The 16,887-nt window shown below is 50.3% G+C and overlaps 7 protein-coding genes across 7 annotated transcripts; 3 read left to right on the top strand and 4 right to left on the bottom strand.

Moving 5' to 3' along the window:
* Window positions 1-577: 577 nt before the first annotated feature.
* On the bottom strand, window positions 578-1,612 carry SYF2 (pre-mRNA-splicing factor SYF2; the record flags this gene model as incomplete). Its single annotated transcript, XM_041686776.1, has 3 exons — window positions 578-625; window positions 676-1,311; window positions 1,370-1,612. The coding sequence occupies 3 exons, from the start codon at window positions 1,610-1,612 to the stop codon at window positions 578-580; spliced, it is 927 nt and encodes a 308-aa protein (XP_041540726.1).
* Window positions 1,613-1,953: 341 nt separating this feature from the next.
* AKAW2_30278A (uncharacterized protein) lies at window positions 1,954-3,876 on the top strand (the record flags this gene model as incomplete). The annotated part of the gene is made up of 1 exon (XM_041686775.1): window positions 1,954-3,876. One exon carries the CDS (start codon window positions 1,954-1,956, stop codon window positions 3,874-3,876), a length of 1,923 nt encoding a protein of 640 aa, XP_041540725.1.
* Window positions 3,877-5,748: 1,872 nt separating this feature from the next.
* AKAW2_30277S (uncharacterized protein) lies at window positions 5,749-6,054 on the bottom strand (the record flags this gene model as incomplete). Its single annotated transcript, XM_041686774.1, has 1 exon — window positions 5,749-6,054. The coding sequence occupies one exon, from the start codon at window positions 6,052-6,054 to the stop codon at window positions 5,749-5,751; it is 306 nt and encodes a 101-aa protein (XP_041540724.1).
* Window positions 6,055-9,531: 3,477 nt separating this feature from the next.
* AKAW2_30276A (uncharacterized protein) lies at window positions 9,532-10,035 on the top strand (the record flags this gene model as incomplete). Its single annotated transcript, XM_041686773.1, has 1 exon — window positions 9,532-10,035. One exon carries the CDS (start codon window positions 9,532-9,534, stop codon window positions 10,033-10,035), a length of 504 nt encoding a protein of 167 aa, XP_041540723.1.
* A 229-nt stretch (window positions 10,036-10,264) lies between these two features.
* On the top strand, window positions 10,265-11,044 carry AKAW2_30275A (velvet factor family protein; the record flags this gene model as incomplete). The annotated part of the gene is made up of 1 exon (XM_041686772.1): window positions 10,265-11,044. One exon carries the CDS (start codon window positions 10,265-10,267, stop codon window positions 11,042-11,044), a length of 780 nt encoding a protein of 259 aa, XP_041540722.1.
* Window positions 11,045-12,719: 1,675 nt separating this feature from the next.
* Window positions 12,720-13,416, bottom strand: AKAW2_30274S (mitochondrial 54S ribosomal protein bL12m; the record flags this gene model as incomplete). The annotated part of the gene is made up of 2 exons (XM_041686771.1): window positions 12,720-13,043; window positions 13,183-13,416. 2 exons carry the CDS (start codon window positions 13,414-13,416, stop codon window positions 12,720-12,722), a joined length of 558 nt encoding a protein of 185 aa, XP_041540721.1.
* Window positions 13,417-13,884: 468 nt separating this feature from the next.
* On the bottom strand, window positions 13,885-15,843 carry CCT8 (chaperonin-containing T-complex subunit CCT8; the record flags this gene model as incomplete). The annotated part of the gene is made up of 3 exons (XM_041686770.1): window positions 13,885-15,164; window positions 15,273-15,643; window positions 15,785-15,843. 3 exons carry the CDS (start codon window positions 15,841-15,843, stop codon window positions 13,885-13,887), a joined length of 1,710 nt encoding a protein of 569 aa, XP_041540720.1.
* Between the last annotated feature and the right edge of the window lie 1,044 nt (window positions 15,844-16,887).

Here is a 16,887-nt window from a genome sequence, read left to right as displayed (position 1 = left end):
GGCTGCTTGGCGCCTGGAGTGAGAATATGCCCAAGGTGAGCAAGGCGAAGACCTATCTACCGACCAGACCCATGGAAGGTCTGTGAATTTAGGTCAAAATCCCGACCGAGCGCATGTCATCATCTGATTCCGCTCTGAGATAACGGCATCAGCAAAGTGGCGTTGTGACCAGGCCATCTCGAGCTGTCCAGGAAATCTCTCTGGAAGCTGCCATAGTGTACACTACATCATGTATCATAAATGAGGCTATAACCAAACATGCCTAATTCGTGTTTCAAGGGACCACCTGTCATCAAAACCGTCAAGTGACTTGGTATCTCGGTCAAGATGATGTGACTGAGATAGGTGCGGCTCGTATGTGCTATAACTGGATGCCAACTTCGTCAAGCAGGGTGGCGGACCCTGCAAGGGGAGTTCGTCGGCGACCTTCTTTGCATTTGTCCAGTATAGTCCGGAACGAGGTGCAGAGAAATGAAAATTGACGAAGCGCACACATCAAGTTGCTGTCATGCAGGTCTTTTTGCAAGGCGACTGTACGTTTGAACTGTCCTGCAGATTCAGATTTTCTTGGCGTAAATCAGATCATCGTACCACGCTCGAAGCTGTCGCGAATTTCCGTAGTGTACTGGAAGGCATTAGCTAGGGCTTTTGACAATTGACAAAGTAGGAACGCACCTTGTTATAGAATCTCGACAATTTCTGGTTGAACTGCTTGTTCTTTTCGTTGATGTAAGTGACGTCGCCGTCGTCGTCTCCGCGGCGGTCCCTCCGCTTCTTGAGTCGGACTTCCTCAGCTTTCCGAAGATTATCCACGAGCTTGTCAACAGCTGCTCTGTCGGGCTTGTTCTCCGTGAAGCCAACACTGTCAGCAGTAGAGTAGAAAGAGCCATTCTTATCGACGGCGATCATTTCACCGTCATTGGTCTCAACGATCTCGAGATCGCCATTGGCAGCAGCCTTTTCGATCGCTGCCATCTTCTCCCTCTCGTAGGTTTCGAGGTCAGGCTGTACTTCCCGCAGCTGTCTCTTGTACACCTTTTTCGCGTCTTGGGTGTAGTCCTGGAATGCGACATTGTCCCGATGACGCTGCTTCTTTTCCATGCGCTTGTCCCATTTTTCGGACTCGTCGACAGTCCAATCCCACGCACGCTTACGCTCAAAATCCTCGCCAGCGGCTTCTGTGTCAGCCTTGAGAAGGTTATGCGATGCGAAAGCATGTTTGCGAGAGAGCGAAGAAAGCAGCGACGGATCGGTTGCGAGACGCTGTGTTTCGGCAGCCGTTTCTTTCAGATTCCGCTCAGTAGCGGTTTTCTAAAATGATGTCAGTACGAACACAACATACAGTGGCCCTTCGCTACCATGAACTTACTGCGCGAGCTTGGAGAGCCTTGAATCTTTCTTGTCTTTGACGGGCTCTTGAGGCAGCATCATCGTCTTTTTTGTCCGTACTGGCGTCATTTACGCTAGCCTCTCCTCCTGATTCTCCCTGTGTCTTCTCTTTTGAGGGCGATGTAGGTTCCTTGCGATCATCGCCGGCTTGGTCATTCTCTGCGGATTGCTTGGGCATTTCCTTGGCGCCAGAAGGGCTGGCCGCAGACTGCTCGGCAGGCATGCTGCAAACAGTAATTCTCCAAGAAATAAAGGTTGGGGTGGATTCGTAAGAAAAAGTCGGGTATTCAGAAACCTCGAGTATATTGATGAGCGAAAAGCAAACGAAGGTCGGTTTCTGACTGAAGGACTGAAGCCTCGATTCCGGATCGGAGTTGCAGTTACGCCATGGCCCACCGCCATGTTGACCGCCTTGCCCCTGGTGGATTGCCGGGCGTTATTATGCTTTATCCACCCGCTGCCATCTCCACTTTCCCAACCCCGGATTATCACTGATGCCCATTGAAGACCGCCTCCACTCTGTCAATTGTATGTGTCCTTGATGCCTAGAAGTAGTCGAAATCTATGTCACTATACTCTCACCTGTGTGTGCTATCACGGCGGCGGGCATTGAGGTCGTTCCATATTTCACCTTCGCTGGGCCGCCATGTCTCCATCGACGTCAATTCGAGAGCTTCATATACCGAGCCCACTCCGTCCCACCTGGTCAGGTTCGCTCTGACAGGTACCACGAAACCTTCTCACAATGATGTCTCCAATCCTGAGCTTGACAAACACCTCTCGGATATATTTCTCGGTGATTGGCCCTTGGTGTCTCTACCACCACCTTTTTGGAGCTCTTCTGGTCGAGAACCACAAAGCCCCGATGAAATCGCATCGGTCAAAGCCCTGAAACATGACGTACGAAACCTGCGTCACTTACAGGTGTTCATTGAAAGAACTGTAAATGAAACAGAAGGCAGTCTACTTTTACAGACACAATCCTGCGCCCTTTTAGCGAAAGCGCTGAATCGTTGCCAGCGAAAGAATTCCTACGGCGAGATTCTCACGGCGCTCAATGCTATCATCACAAGACTGGAGAAATTGAGACTACCGCGTACGAGTAATCTCTACTTTTTGGGGATGTACTATGCTGCACTCTCATTGTCTGCGCCGGCTCTTGAAAGGTTTCTGGATGGGTACCTTTCCGTTGGCCTGTGGCCCCTGGACAGCCTCGCAAGTGCGTCTATAGTGAATGCGCTCCTCAATGCCCTTCACTATAAGAGATTCCGTGAGGTTACTATCGATACGGACGCGATACTGGAATTGATTGAGGGAGGCAAGCAACGAAGGAAGAAAAACCTTCACGATCTGTTGTCCTGGGGCGATTCTGCCGGCCCAGCAATGCATCGTGGGCATTACCTTTGTTTACTCGCGAAATTGCGGAGCAGAGACCTTCTATCTGAAGTCTGGAGGCAAGCAATGTGGAGACTTTCGCCAAGCGCTTCCCCTGAAATGTACCAATGTATGTACTCTTGTATAGTGACTCTGATGGAAAGTGGTGATGTTCTCCGAGCTATGGATTACTTGCAAGAAGTGTCGAAGCATTCCCAGGATATGCTTCCTGGTATCTCCGAGTTCAAAGACGTCAACATGCTACTTGACTCAGAAGTTATTGGTCCTCTGTTACCTCGGATGGCAGGTGAGAAAGAGTACTTGAAGCTTCTTGAGGCCCAATTAATACAGATCGAGCACAAGCTGGGTCTCAGTTGGGATTCTGAAGGCCCCTATCACACGAATATAAGTGATCCGCACTCGATAATATCTGATATACCTCTCTTCAATATCGATGGTGACAGCACAGGCTATGAGAGCGTTGCACGCTTGATCACCGAAATCAACGCCTCCGGATGCTCCAGGTCAGCGACAGATCTCGGCAAGATTGCAGAACTGCTTGAAGAACACGAGGGAGACGTTATCCCTGTATCTTTGCCATCAACTGAAGGTCAGGATTTGGAGTATGCCTGGTTTCCCCGATATTCTCCAGTTCAGTGTTCGGGGGCCTCTCCATCTGCTGGGAAAGAGGGTACTGAGCCATGGACACCTTCAACGTTAGGCTTAGTCCGTGTCAGCTGCGATAGCAGTGGATCCCCTCTCGAGCGCTCCATTCATGTGATGCAGCTTGGTCGTTTGGCAAGGAGAACCAGATGTCCACATGATCAGGATCCAAGCCATGATAATCCTTGGGAAGAGACCGAGCATATGATTGCGTGGGATCGTGTCTATGGCCAGCTCATCGCTGTATACGTTGGACCAAGCGACAGGCCTATCGAGGGTCGCATGGAGTCACGAGCTGCACGAGCGCGATCTGGTATTGAGGCAATCACCACCGTCTCTCTTCGTGGTGATACGGCGCCAACTTCTCAGGGTGATCTGATATCTTTTATTGGTAATGCGTCTATGCATTATTACATCGAGGAAGATCCAAGCCCGGACCTGATGCTATAATTGCTTCCCTTGTTGGTCACTAGTGTACATAAGCATCGAGCTTCTAAGTACTTGCTCAGCACAAATAGCCTCTTTTTGATACGATGGATTTTCGGCAATTACCATCGAAGACTTACCCTTGAAGAAGCTCATAATAGCTCTGCCGGATATTGCATCTCGCAAAGTGTGTCCGCCTCAAGGCCTTATTTCCCCCTATGGGAAGTAGCTATCAAACTTGCAGCCTAATAGCATCTGTTGCATACCCCATACATGCAGCTTGGTGGACATGTTCAGCATAGCCACAGCGATTCGTGATGCACTCTCTTGCTAACACCAGAAGGTTATGCTTAGCCAGCTAAGACTCCGGGGAAGCCAGCATCATCCTTAGCAGTCCTCATCTTGCATGACCACAATCTCTCGACATCAGCGGCAGAAACTATGCAATGTAACTAGTATCTGCTAAGATTACATATTGTTCCAACGGAGAGCCCGAACGTGATGCACTTTCACCAGCAAAGAACCATGCTATCGGCCAAATCCGAGAGCACGGCTTCATGTCACGTAAGCCACGTCAATACCTTTCGGATGGACGGTGGGCGAGACATGGTCCCATGGTTTGATCGTGTGCTCTACCGCCTGCTCAATGTCAGATAACATTATCTGGCAGGTGAGCTGAAGCCCCTTGCAACTTTCTGTCTCATATTACGTCAGTATTCCGTGTCACCACAATGAAGGTTAGGTGAGCAAACCCTCAAGACACGAAGGATACCGATTGCTGATATGCTTCTAGCACAACATGATTTTACTTTTCACCGTTTGGGTAGCCTGCAGCACATTCTGGTGACTGGTTTAAAAGATTCAATAATACCATTGCTGCCTTCTCTGGTGCCCTATCAGTGCAATGGGATTTCTAGCGGTCTCTGACTGTCACTTCATATCCCACACAGCATGCTGTAAGGTTGTAAGTACGTTGCTAGCGGTTGGCTCACCTTCTCAAGGTTAAATTTGGGTATAATGCTGAGACAATCGATTATACAAAGAAACTTCCATGTATGTACGAATTTCCAAGTCGATTCAGAGCGTACGTACAATACAAATGCCTCCTAGACAAGGATCATCCCGTCTGTTCGGAGTAGTTTCAAGTGTGCAAGTTGCTGTGGCCCGCGCTAAGAGCACACGCAGGGTACCGCAAGACAAAACGAAGAGACAGCCAGGATATCCTAGGTTCAGGTGCAAGGTCAGTGCGGACAACTGGAAGCCAAGGCAAGCTTGCCAGCTTCGAGAGTCAGGGTATCCTGGCTCCCTTGCTCGCAGCAGCCCTTTGTCGACGCAGATTAGTAGACTAATTAGGAAGGTCGATAATCCATCGACCCGTAAGATTTCGAAGATCTTCTTCTCTTGCAGGGTTGCGCCATTAGTTCGCGATCGAGGCTTCCACGTCGCCCTAGCAGGGGAGGTGATGCGTCCAGGATTCGGTGTGCTCTTTTGCTTTTTCTCCAAGAAACGGCCCCAACGAAGACAGAAAGCATCGATCCATATCCTTCATCTCTTCAATTGTATGCTGTGGTCGAAAAGAAAGGCATTCTTGCATGAGCCGCCCAGGGAATATTTCAGAACCCAAAGTGTCGCTGGCGTGTAGAGCCCAAAGGCTGTCTCGACGCGAGGCGGGCGGCCCGTACTTCGGCCAGAACCTTGGGCACTCAAATCATCCGGTGAGACCGGAGGGCACATACTTGTTAGTTAGTTAGGTAGTATGTCTATAGGTAAGGTTTGTCTAAGATTTAGTGGCCGCATTCCCACACTCTATTGGTATCAACTTGCCTGGTGTGTTTTTCTTTTCATGTATCATGATTTGTCATATCTGTAGATATAGTACCATCATATGGAGCGGTTTCAGTAGGATTGGCGAGTGGCTAATGTAATTAAGATGCGTGGAATGGTAAAGGGAAGATTGAGCTGGCTGGAGGGCAGAATAGTATTGCGGTTGGGTTGCCGGGAGCAGCTGCTATACGGCGGCGGAAGGCGAACGTTGGGCCAAGTCACTTGATCCCCCCTTCCTTTTCGTAATGCGGCAATCGACAGGTCGACGAGATCGCAGCGACTCCTCCGCTCTCTTGCAAACTGGAGATCTCCGATTCCCACGGACTTTTCCCTTGGCCCAATCGGAGAAACGCCCTTCTTTCCCCGTAAGTCACTCATTTCCAGCCTTCCCTTGAAATGAACCGCATGCGTGCAGACTGCTGGTCGAATAATACCTTCGGTTCCTGACAAATCTTTTCCTATGGTTGCCTCTGGCGATAGTTTACTCAAGGAGTATCTCCGTGATTCGCTTCCTACACGGGTTCTCCGTCCTAGTTGCCTTCTATAGGCAAATGGAGTGTGGCTGGCAACGCGCAGCGTTAATTGGCATCCGACCTCAGCGTCCGACCCATGCCTCCATTAGTCCCAACTAAAGAGAATATCCATATCGGCGATGGACAGAAAAAAAAAACAGAGTGGAGGAAATTCTCCCCCGGAGGAAACTCCTAGGAATAAGCAAGAAGCTCACGATTATGCACTACCTGTGGACGGTCATGACGCACGAACAGGATCATCGCCGTAGCACCCAATCTACACACTAGCCACAGCACTACAATTGCAGCTTCCGGGATTCCAAAAGGCCAGACCCATGACTACCTGGGTAGGAACACAGAAGGGTGGACACTGGATACCCTTAGTGTGCATGAGGTACACCCGGATTCCAGGAAATAGAACGCTGCATAGGCGTGTCGGTACTCGGTAATAGTTCCATCTGTCTGACGGTGGTTGTTGACTCATCAGCATCCAGCCAATTCTGGCCATCGATCAAGTCATTCAACAGTCAAGGATGTGACACATCATTCATGGTTGTCGGCAAGGCAACCACACATACAGTAGCCCGTCCCCCCAAGAGGGAATGGTGAACAGTTGTTACAGGGCTAATGCACGAAAAGTACTTCTGTCGCCGACTAGGATTTCTTCCCCGCAGCACCAGAGGGGGTTACGATAACACAAATCAGCTGAGATGAAACATCCAGTGTGATATGTGGCGGTGACCACCGATCGATCTTCCATTGCAAGGATAGGCATCATACCCTGTACCTTAGCCACAATGTGTGAATGAATATGTCCCAGGATCTCACTACAGGAAATACGAAGCGCACTCAACGGGTTTCTCGGGCTTCATTGAGATCAGAAGTGGAAGTGGTTTTTGAGGTCCCCACCAGAAGTAAGCCAGCTCGCCTCCCTTCTTCTTTTCTCCCCTGTAGTTCCGTTATTGCAAATTATCTAACCAATTGGCCCGCTTGGTTTATCATTTGTGGTCTGGTGTTCTTCTGGACCAGTAATGATCAGCGAACTCGATGGTTGTTGCGGAGAAAAGCTCACTATAAAATAGTCTTAGATTCGAAACGGCCCGTGCAAAAGACCCCGGTATCCACGACCAGCAATGACAAATCGGCAATACTCGCAGGCCTGGGAGAACGGGGGCTGGACACGCCCACCACCATACTCCATATTCATCCTTGTTTGCTCTCTTAAAGATGCTCCTGGCTTAGGCATGCAACAAGCTCAGTATGCAGGGCCCTGGTTTCATGCTAAAGACGTGGGCACAAAAGTAACCTGAACATTGTCGGATGGAGTTCGCGGTCCCGACACTAAGCAGCTGAACAGCCGTATTCGCCTAGCGTACGGAAAGATCCCCGACGGCCGTGTCCGGCTTTTGCGGTCAATGGCCCTTGTCCCAAGCTCAATAATTGTCCCGGGGGTTCATGGGCGACATCTATCATCACACCCTTCCAGGAATAGTGCTCTGTATATGGTCGATAGTTGAAAACAACGGTGAGAGTCCAGATCTGGACTCCACTATACAGTTTTCTAGCCGTTTCTCTACGAATCTTGCAGCACCATCTTCCTTTTTCCTACTTCCTTTCCGAGCTGCAGGACAGGTCTGTGCCGGGAACGCCGAGGCTCGCAAATCATCAGTATAGACCATTCATTCCTTGCACCGATCAGCTGCTGGAGGCCCATCTAGTTGCATTGCGTGGACGGGCTGCAGAGTATCTAACGATGATAGCGACCACGGATAGCGATCCCAGCAATCTGAACTGCACGGCTTACGGCGTACATGGAATAATATTCTTGCCAATCAAGTGGTCGATTAGAGTCGATCTGCGCTTTTATTCCCTGTTCTTTCCTGGCTTGTCGCCGCTCACTCGTTGAAACCTGGATCACGGAGTCGAACATCTCACCCGATGGTTCCTGCTGGGTTTCCAGATCATCGCGCATTTAAATATTAAATCCTTCGGCAGCAGATCGCCCTAGTTCCCCGGGAAGTGGGTAATAATTGGGCGCCTTGGTAAACACAGTTCACGCCTTTGACTAGGCACTTAGCAAGCGATTCGTTGCATATACGGGATCCTATTCCGTTATTGGCCATCGCAAGAAAGATAGTCCCTCCTTATGATACTACTTACCACTTCGACGAATACGAGATGCCCACGGCATATCAGGGTCAGTCGTTTATTGCTTTGGCCAATGATTTTCCGCAAGGCCGTCATACTGCGTCGTCTGCAGAACCCAAAGGGACCCATAACAGAAGTGGCTCGTCGACTGGAACCTTACTAGTAATTGCGATGGTCGCGCAAAGTTCCGGACAGTGTACAGACCAACACACTGGGCACTAGCAAAACCTACGCTTCTTTTGTTAAATACGGAAATTTGGGATATCGGAGAAACTCATGATGGAATAAAGATTTCTAAGATTCGGGGATATACACGGCCGGATCCTGTCAGGGACGCAGTGTTGCTGCATGTCTGAATTTTTCACAATGCCACACACATACGCAGTGGGCACGCACAGGCTCTCACAAAAGCATCGACCAACCCGTTTCCCCAGATCCATTTCTTTTCTTGCACGGCCACAGGCAACTATAAAGTGCCAATAAACACTTGCTATTTTACTGCTTGGCTTAGGGTTAGTACCACGCTCCTGGCCATTCTTCCTCCTTCTGGGGTGGTCATCAGACACGCTTACTTCACGTTTCTACAGGGTCACTACTCCAGTTGCTTGCCTTGCCGCTACTTGCGCGCCGGTGTGAGTCGTGCTACGATCTGGTTGGGCAGAGGTGGGCAGTCCCCTTTTTTTTTCCTCCTTCGTCTTGACTACCTTTTTCCGTGCTTCGGGACCCTCCTCAGACAATTGCTTTGTGGTCTGCCTTTGAAAATCATCAAAGAGAGCTAACATATGCATATCACCTCAGCCAGCTACTTCGGTAGGTTGGAACAACCGCCCACGTCAGGTCATGTTATTTGCACCTTTGGCCTTAAAGGAAGCATCTTAAAACCTACCGCACACAGTTAATCTGTGAACTCTGGAAAATCTTTGGCGCTGGGTATACCGTTACGTAGTACATGGCCAATTTGTCCCAGCGGGCTTCTGATCCCTGTCGATTGTTCTTCCCATATCGGGTCTCATTCCACCTTTTCTTCTAAGTTGACCAAACCTTGCTTGACCATTTTGACGTTCCCTATTGTGGATGCCTAGCCCGCGAACACAACGGGAGATCAGCCTTTGGCACTCTACGAAACAGCGAGAGCAGGTCCTAGAAGAAAGAAAAAAATTGTACGGACCCCCGGACGTCCGCGCAAATTGCATAGATGTCTCGAACCCCGCTACCACAATGGATGTATCCCGCATCCAGTGGTCAACCGTCGGATGCAAGATCCTACGCCGCTGGTGATGATCACCAGATGTTGACGATGCCAAATCGATTCCACACTCTGGAAGATCCCCCACGCTTCCTCTATCCTGACAATCAGGGCTACGCTCCGACTTATATGTATCCCGGATCAAACTCCAGGGCTTCCTATCACGGCAGAACTTGGGACAGCCTCGCAGACCCCAAATTTAACCCTTCGCCAATACCGGTTGCCAATCATAGTGTCTTTCCTCAGTATGGGGCCCAAAGGTCAAATGCCATGAGAGGCACGGAGTATGCCTCCGCTTCAACCTCTGTCTCTAGCCCTTATCAGGATTCCCCCAGTTACAGTCGCGGTTCTATTGGTTCTATTTCCGGGACGCGGACAAATGATGTGGAGTCTCAGCATAAACCCCTTTCTTTCTTTAAAAGAGGCCCTAGTCTTATCTGCCTGGAGTTATGATACCATGATCTTGGTCAAATGTGCATACTCCCGCTATTTCGCCTCGAGCTGTGGTGCTTCGTAACTCCCTTAAGAACCATTGTGCTAATAGGGTTTATACAGGTACAGTAGCAGCTCGGCGACCTTTCCAAGCCCCGTTCACTCTGAGGAGAGCTCGGCAATGTATCCAGCGCTCGCACCACCCATAAAAACCCAGGCACAACAGCATCAGCGACACACCACGTCCAGCATGCCTTCTGGATTTGAAAGATTGCTTCACCATTCTCCAACCCCATCACCTCCGCCACGAAGAACCTCCACGACATCACGCTATCACCTCTTCATTCGACAACAGCCCCTCGCAGCCCGGGCTTGTGGTGCCGGAGACCGAGACCGCCGCCCTGTAGACCCACCTCCAATTCTGCAGCTGCTATTAACGGACTTTGACCCCAACACATCAGATGATATCGATATCCTCCAAGATCCGCGCTTTACCGTTGGCTGTTTCCTGGTTCCCGAAACGCGAGGATCGATTTCGTCCGACATGGATGGTGATAGTTCCCTTCGAGAGGACCGTCTCGGAACTGCTCCCGGCCAATCTACACCATTGCTTTCGGGCAAAGCATTCGTCTCGCCTTTCTTTGTCGATGAAGATCCTGATCCAACAACTGCCCCAAATCATCCATCAACATTTGATTATCACCTACCGGAACGAAGAGCCCAACTTGCTCCATCAACCTCTAAGGGAGCCCAACAGCCGGCAGCATTCTTCATATTCTCTGATCTCTCCGTACGTACAGCTGGACTGTACCGCTTACAGTTCCGTCTTATGAATTGGGGCCTAGTTGAGGACACGGGTCAATCGATGCCCGTCCTTGCTGAAGTGTGGTCCGATCCGTTTAAAGTCTACCCTGCCAAAGACTTCCCCGGGATGCGAGACTCATCGCGTCTCACAGAGGGTCTTAAGGAATTAGGATTCGTCGAACTCAAGACCAGGGGAAAGGGGAAAGGCAAGGGTCGACGGAGGTGACTTGACAGCGAGAATGGATAAGGTACAGATGAATGAGTGAACGCAGCGCTGGTCGGGGTTCTTACGAATTGGTTTGATCTGCTTCATGTCCTTTTTTCTTCTCTTCCCCCCTCCAGTGTCTCTCTCCCCCCTCGGCCGCTTGCAAATCATGATTCTTTTTTCTTTCATTGATATCAACGCTCGAATTTGGCTTCTGGAAAGATGGCTATGAAAGTATATATATGATACTGTTACTAGGTTATATTGATGAGATATGGAGTTTGGATAGGGCACTCAGGTGAAAGAGATGCAGGCTGTTAGTTGGTATTTATGTTGATGCAAGGAATAGACAGGAAAATATGTCACCAGTCATTGCTGCAAAGAGACATAAAGTTCTATACATAGATGTCCAAATGTTGCATATTCCCCATCTCTTCCCTACTGATGAATTGTGGTTAACTGGAATCTGAATCCGTAATACTAGTGTAATGGAGAACTATCATCTACCCTGGTAGTAGAACAACAAATTTTGATCAAATAACAACAACAACAACAACAACAACAACAACAACAACAACAACAACAACAACAACAACAACAACAACAACAACAACAACAACAACAACAACAACAACAACAACAACAACACCACCACGTAATAAGTGTGGTAATTGTCACGCCCTTTGTACGCCATGCCTACCAGTAGTGATTGGAAGTAATAGTACTTACTAACGGTCATAGTACACCTCCTTTAGTGTTAGGACGTTCAGCTCTATGAGAGCTGGCTCCACGGTCGTTAGGAGGTTCAAATATATAATGACCCAAGTTTAGTACATCATTCAAGCTCGAAGTATTGATAAGACAGTAGCAGAGCAGTACACCAAATCTAGAAATGACAGTAATCACAATAGAGCACAATTGCACTTCTCTTCACTGTTGCTAAAATAGAAAAAGAAATGGCAGTATAGAAGGTGCAAGTCACGCTGCAATGAAGGCTAGTACAGTTCGCCGGGCGGAGCCAAAAGTCGGGCGCGCGCCGTGGCTCCGCAGGGAAATTCTCATGGTTCGTTCCTGGCCCGTCGGTTCATGGGTTTACTGCAATCAGTAATGACAATTGTCGTAGCATTGTAGTTGTTTGATATGGCTCAGAGAGATGAGTCTCGGGTTGTATGAAGAGGAGATTATAGCTACGAAATATGGGCGAGGTGGTGGTTTGACAGCTCTCCTAGGACCGATCGTCCAAGCGACAGATCTACCAGTGCGCATGACGTCCCCCGTGGGGGCTTTGCACGCCAAAAAAAAAAAAGATCCCCCTTCCAGCTTGTTTCAACATTGTCCATTCAATGCGATAATAATGTACACTCGCCCGCCTTTTTCCCGCTTTCCGGTTTATATCAGAACAGTCTTAAGAGATATATGACGGAGAAAAGAAAAGAGATAGGATAAAAACACACACAGACAATACATGACGGAATAGAGAAAAAAAAGGGTGGTGCGAGACAAAACTCCAGCATGATGAGATGCAGTCCAATCACAACGTCCAGACCATCCAGGTAGCCTCTCCCTCTTCCTTTCCCACCCCCTCCGCTCATCCGCTCAGAACGGAGGAGGGGTTGTGGAAAGATGAAAGCTTAGGGTGACCCGGTAGCATTAAAAAAAAGTCCCCGAAAGCAGAGAGTAGTATATAGGTCCCAGTTTAGTCCATAGTGGCCTTGGCGCCCACGGCCTTGAGGGTCTCCACGATCTTCTCGGCCTCCTCCTTGGGCACAGACTCCTTCAGGACCTTGGGAACGGACTCGACGAACTTCTTGCTGTCGACCAGGGACAGGCCGAGGAGGGTCTTGATCTCCTTGATGACCTTGGCCTTGGAGGAGGCGTCGACGGACTCGAGCTTCAGGTTGAACAGGGTCTTCTCCTGCTGGGCGGGAGCAGCCTCCTCTTCCTCAGCAGCGGCGGGAGCGGCGGGAGCAGCGCCCATGGCGAAACCGCCAACGGGGAGGTCGGGGATGTTCAGGCGGGTCTAGAATGACAACGTGCATGTCAGTATCGAGCTCAATGTGATTCGATGAGTGTCAATCCACCACGTTGGATGGGATACAGCCTGAAATGGGCACGATGCGGAGTTTGCGACACAGATCCGGGATAGCAAAACAACGCACCTTCAGGGTGGAGACGAGGTCGGCGGTCTCCAACAGGGTCAATTGGCTGATCTGGTCGACAATCTGGGTGATCTTGGGGTTGGCAGGAGCAGCAGCAGCCTCCGCCTCAGTGGATTGCCATCTCCGGCTGAGTGTGCGCTGGGACAGGTATGTCGTGGGAGCAAGGCGCAGAGAGGCGGTAGGGCGGACGATCTGTCTGCAGCAGCGAGCTGCGGCCTGGGCGGAAACGGACATGATGGACGGGAGATGAGGGCGAACGGAACGGAAACAGGGAGAGACGTAGGACCGTGAGGGGAGGGTGACCAAGGAAATGAAGCTGCTCAAGATATCGAATTGCTCGAAGAAGGCCTTTGCGGGAAAAGAAAGTCGAGCGTCGGCCCGGAAAATCCAGTCACGTCACGTGATGCGACTGACCGCCCGCCTATCAGTGCTGCTGCTTATACAAGTATACACTCTTGCTATGATGAGTGTTAGGGAAGATCTACACATAATTACAATTATCTACTGCAAATTCATAATTGAATCTGATATACCCTAGTCGGCCCAAAGGATCCACATGAGCAATATTGCTACCAATACTACCACACAAAGCATTATACACTCCCGGACATGCCGGGTTAGTTGACGTTCATGATTATCGTGTCTATATCACATTTTGAGTTTTAGACCACATTGAATATACCGCTCTCCAACGCCTCACATTTAGTCCTCATCCCAGTTGGGGTTGGGACCCGGGGGCTTGGGTCCACCCGCCTGTCGAGCAACGATGATCTGGTCGACACTGAGGACTGTCCGGGCGGACTCACTCGCGAGTCTAATGGCCCAGCTCTTAGATGCCAGCAAGTCCAGAATACCCTCATCCACAGTGTCAAGAGTGCCAGTCGAAGAAGGTCCCACCTCCAGATCGACACCAGTAGTCCAGTAAGGCTCCTCCTCGGAACTGCCTTCTTCCTCCGACTCCTCTGACGACTCGCCGTTGGCGCTCGTGTGATGGTGGGCAGTGTAGAGACGAGAAAGAACCTCAGTAGCGTCCAAGCCAGCGGACTCCGCCAGAGTACGAGGGATCACCTCGAAGGCTTCGGCGTACTTGCGGATAGCGTGCTGGGGCAATCCGGGGGTGCGATCGGCGAACGCAGAGATCTTCTCCACAAGCTGAATCTCGGTAGCACCGGCGCCAGGAACCAGACGGGGGTCCTTAGTGATGGCCTTGACGGCGTTGACACCGTCGTCAATGGCACGCTCGACGTCATCCAGGTGGTTCTGGGTGGCACCACGCAGGACGATGGTAGATGTGCGAGTAACAGCGTTGGAATCTTCTTGACGGAAAACAGTGACACGGTCTCCACCAATCTCAGTGGTCTCGACGACGTCGATAGAACCCATCTCATCGGGCATAGGAGCACCCAGACGAGCGAGAGGAGTAGCACCGACCACGCGGCAGAGACGGCGCAGCTCGAACTTGGACAAAATCTTGATGACAAGAATGTTGAAACGGTTCAGGTAGTGCATGGCGAGATCACCGATCGTGGAACCGCAAACAAGGACACGAAGGCCGGAGTCGTAAAGCTCCTTGATGGCCGCCTCCAGACGCTCCTCCTCACCCTTCGAGAAGTCCAACATCTCCTGCGCGTTCTTCAGGAGCACGGTACCCTTGGTCTCGGTCTGAGAGATGTCAATGGGGCAGCTGAAGACACCGACCTTGGCCTTCTGTGCCTTCTTAACCACACCATCGGGCTCACGACCAAGGACCATACCCTTGACAACACGGGACTGTTCCAAGCTACCACCCATAATCTTCACAACGCGGACGTTATCAACGTTAAAGTTGACGGGGTTCTTGGGCAGGACGGCGAGGACGGCCTCGGCAACCAAGGAGGCCAGGATGTCTTCGGTTCCGGACTGCTTGCTGGCGACAACGGTACGGAGAGCCTTGCTCAATTCGGTCTGAGAGCGAAGATCCTGCAGGCGATCGACCTCGAGGCCTAGAGATAAATCCATACGTTAGCAAGTGCGGGAGAAGCGATCAAGATAGCCAATGGACCGGTAGCCCCTGAACGTAGTATAGAACGCATAACCCGAGAACAACCCACCTTCCAGCACCTGAAGAGCGAAGTTCTGAGCCTTCTCATAACCCTGCGTGATATCACTTGTCTTCAAACCCATCCGCAACAATTCCTCGGCCTTCTTCAGCAACTCTCCCGCCAGGATGATGACCATGTTGGTACCGTCACCCATCTCCGCATCCTGCTGTTGACTGGCCATCACAAGCAACTTGGCAGCGGGGTGCACAACATCCAACTCGCGCAGAATCGTAGCGGCATCGGAAGTGAGGATCATCTTCTGCAGGTGGTTAATCACGATCTTGTTGCGACCGTACGGGCCCAGCGACGTGAGCACGGTCTGAGCGATAGCCTGGCAGGCTTCGATGTTGCGGATAACTGCACCGTCTTCGGCATCATGACTATGAAGAACAGGATGTTAGTCAATGATTCGAGTCATCGCCGGATTGTCAGTATTGGCGGTGCCTGATATGAAACTCCCGCCATGCTCGAGGGACCTGAGGGGCGGGACATTCCACCACGGGGGGTTTTGCTTCGCTCACCTCTGATACCCAGGCTTGAAGAGACCAGCCTGGGAGGGACCAGGCATAGACAACGACATGATGACAAAATCCTTCCACTGAAGTTCCGGGAAGAATTAAGAAAAGTAGTAATGGGGGACACTGCCACGACGCTGTCCTGAAGCTGTTCTGGGAATTTTCGACGGAGCTTCGAGACGGTCTGGCGGCGGTTGTTTGTTTGGTTTGCACCCGGAGGGGCTCTCTTTCTGTTGTTCTGCTTAGAGAGCAAACCATCACAACAACACACTACTTTATGTGCTCAGGAAATAATATTTCTACCTCACATCATGCTGATCTACTCATATACTGTCCGTGGCACCTAACACATGACATGAACTGTTCACACAGACCTTTTCCCGGTCTCATACACAAACACATTTCTCCCCCCACTCGCAACTAGGCTTCAATGTCTGTTGCTTAATGCAGGGTTTCTCTCGCTATTGAGTTTAACAAGCAGACGAGAGACAAAACGAGCAGAGATTCAGTGAGAATATCAATTGAAGTTCTCCGGGGCAGTAAGAACACTACACAGGGCGCATACTCCCCAGCCTCTTAAATTTGTGCTCTCTTATAAGTGAGCGCGGAATATATCTCCAGTTGCCCTCTTCTCGATCAAAACCCCTTCAGTGAGGCTTTGTCAGGCATATCTTACAACTTTCCGTCTTTCTGTATGCGAATATTTGTCTTTTAAACCCACAGCACAATCATGAAGGCTACGAAAGCCATATATAGTGTAACAACTGCGTCTTCACTCTCTACTCCCGGCTCTGTCAACGGGACACCAGAAGAACATGACATTGACTATGATGCTCTCTCTAACATATCCGGTGGCCTCTAATCAGTGCAATCATCTAACTTGACATACCTGGCGCATAGTGAACTCCCTATGCCAATGCCGCATTGCGAACCCCCCCCCCTTCAGACCTTTTCCCCATATTTCTACTTCAACTCGCATGACAGGATGAACATGGCTGAGTTGAACTCCGTGGACATTATTGCTATCAACCAGTAGCCTACTTAGTAGATGGAGCTCATCAACTTGAATGTAAACAAAGCCCTGTCAACCACAGTAATGATGCGCAGCA

Source organism: Aspergillus luchuensis, chromosome 3 (genome assembly GCF_016861625.1).
Source record: "Aspergillus luchuensis IFO 4308 DNA, chromosome 3, nearly complete sequence".
NCBI classification, from domain to species: domain Eukaryota; kingdom Fungi; phylum Ascomycota; class Eurotiomycetes; order Eurotiales; family Aspergillaceae; genus Aspergillus; species Aspergillus luchuensis.
The sequence above is the reverse complement of the archived record's forward strand: the minus strand, read 5'-3'. Positions and strand labels throughout refer to the sequence as shown.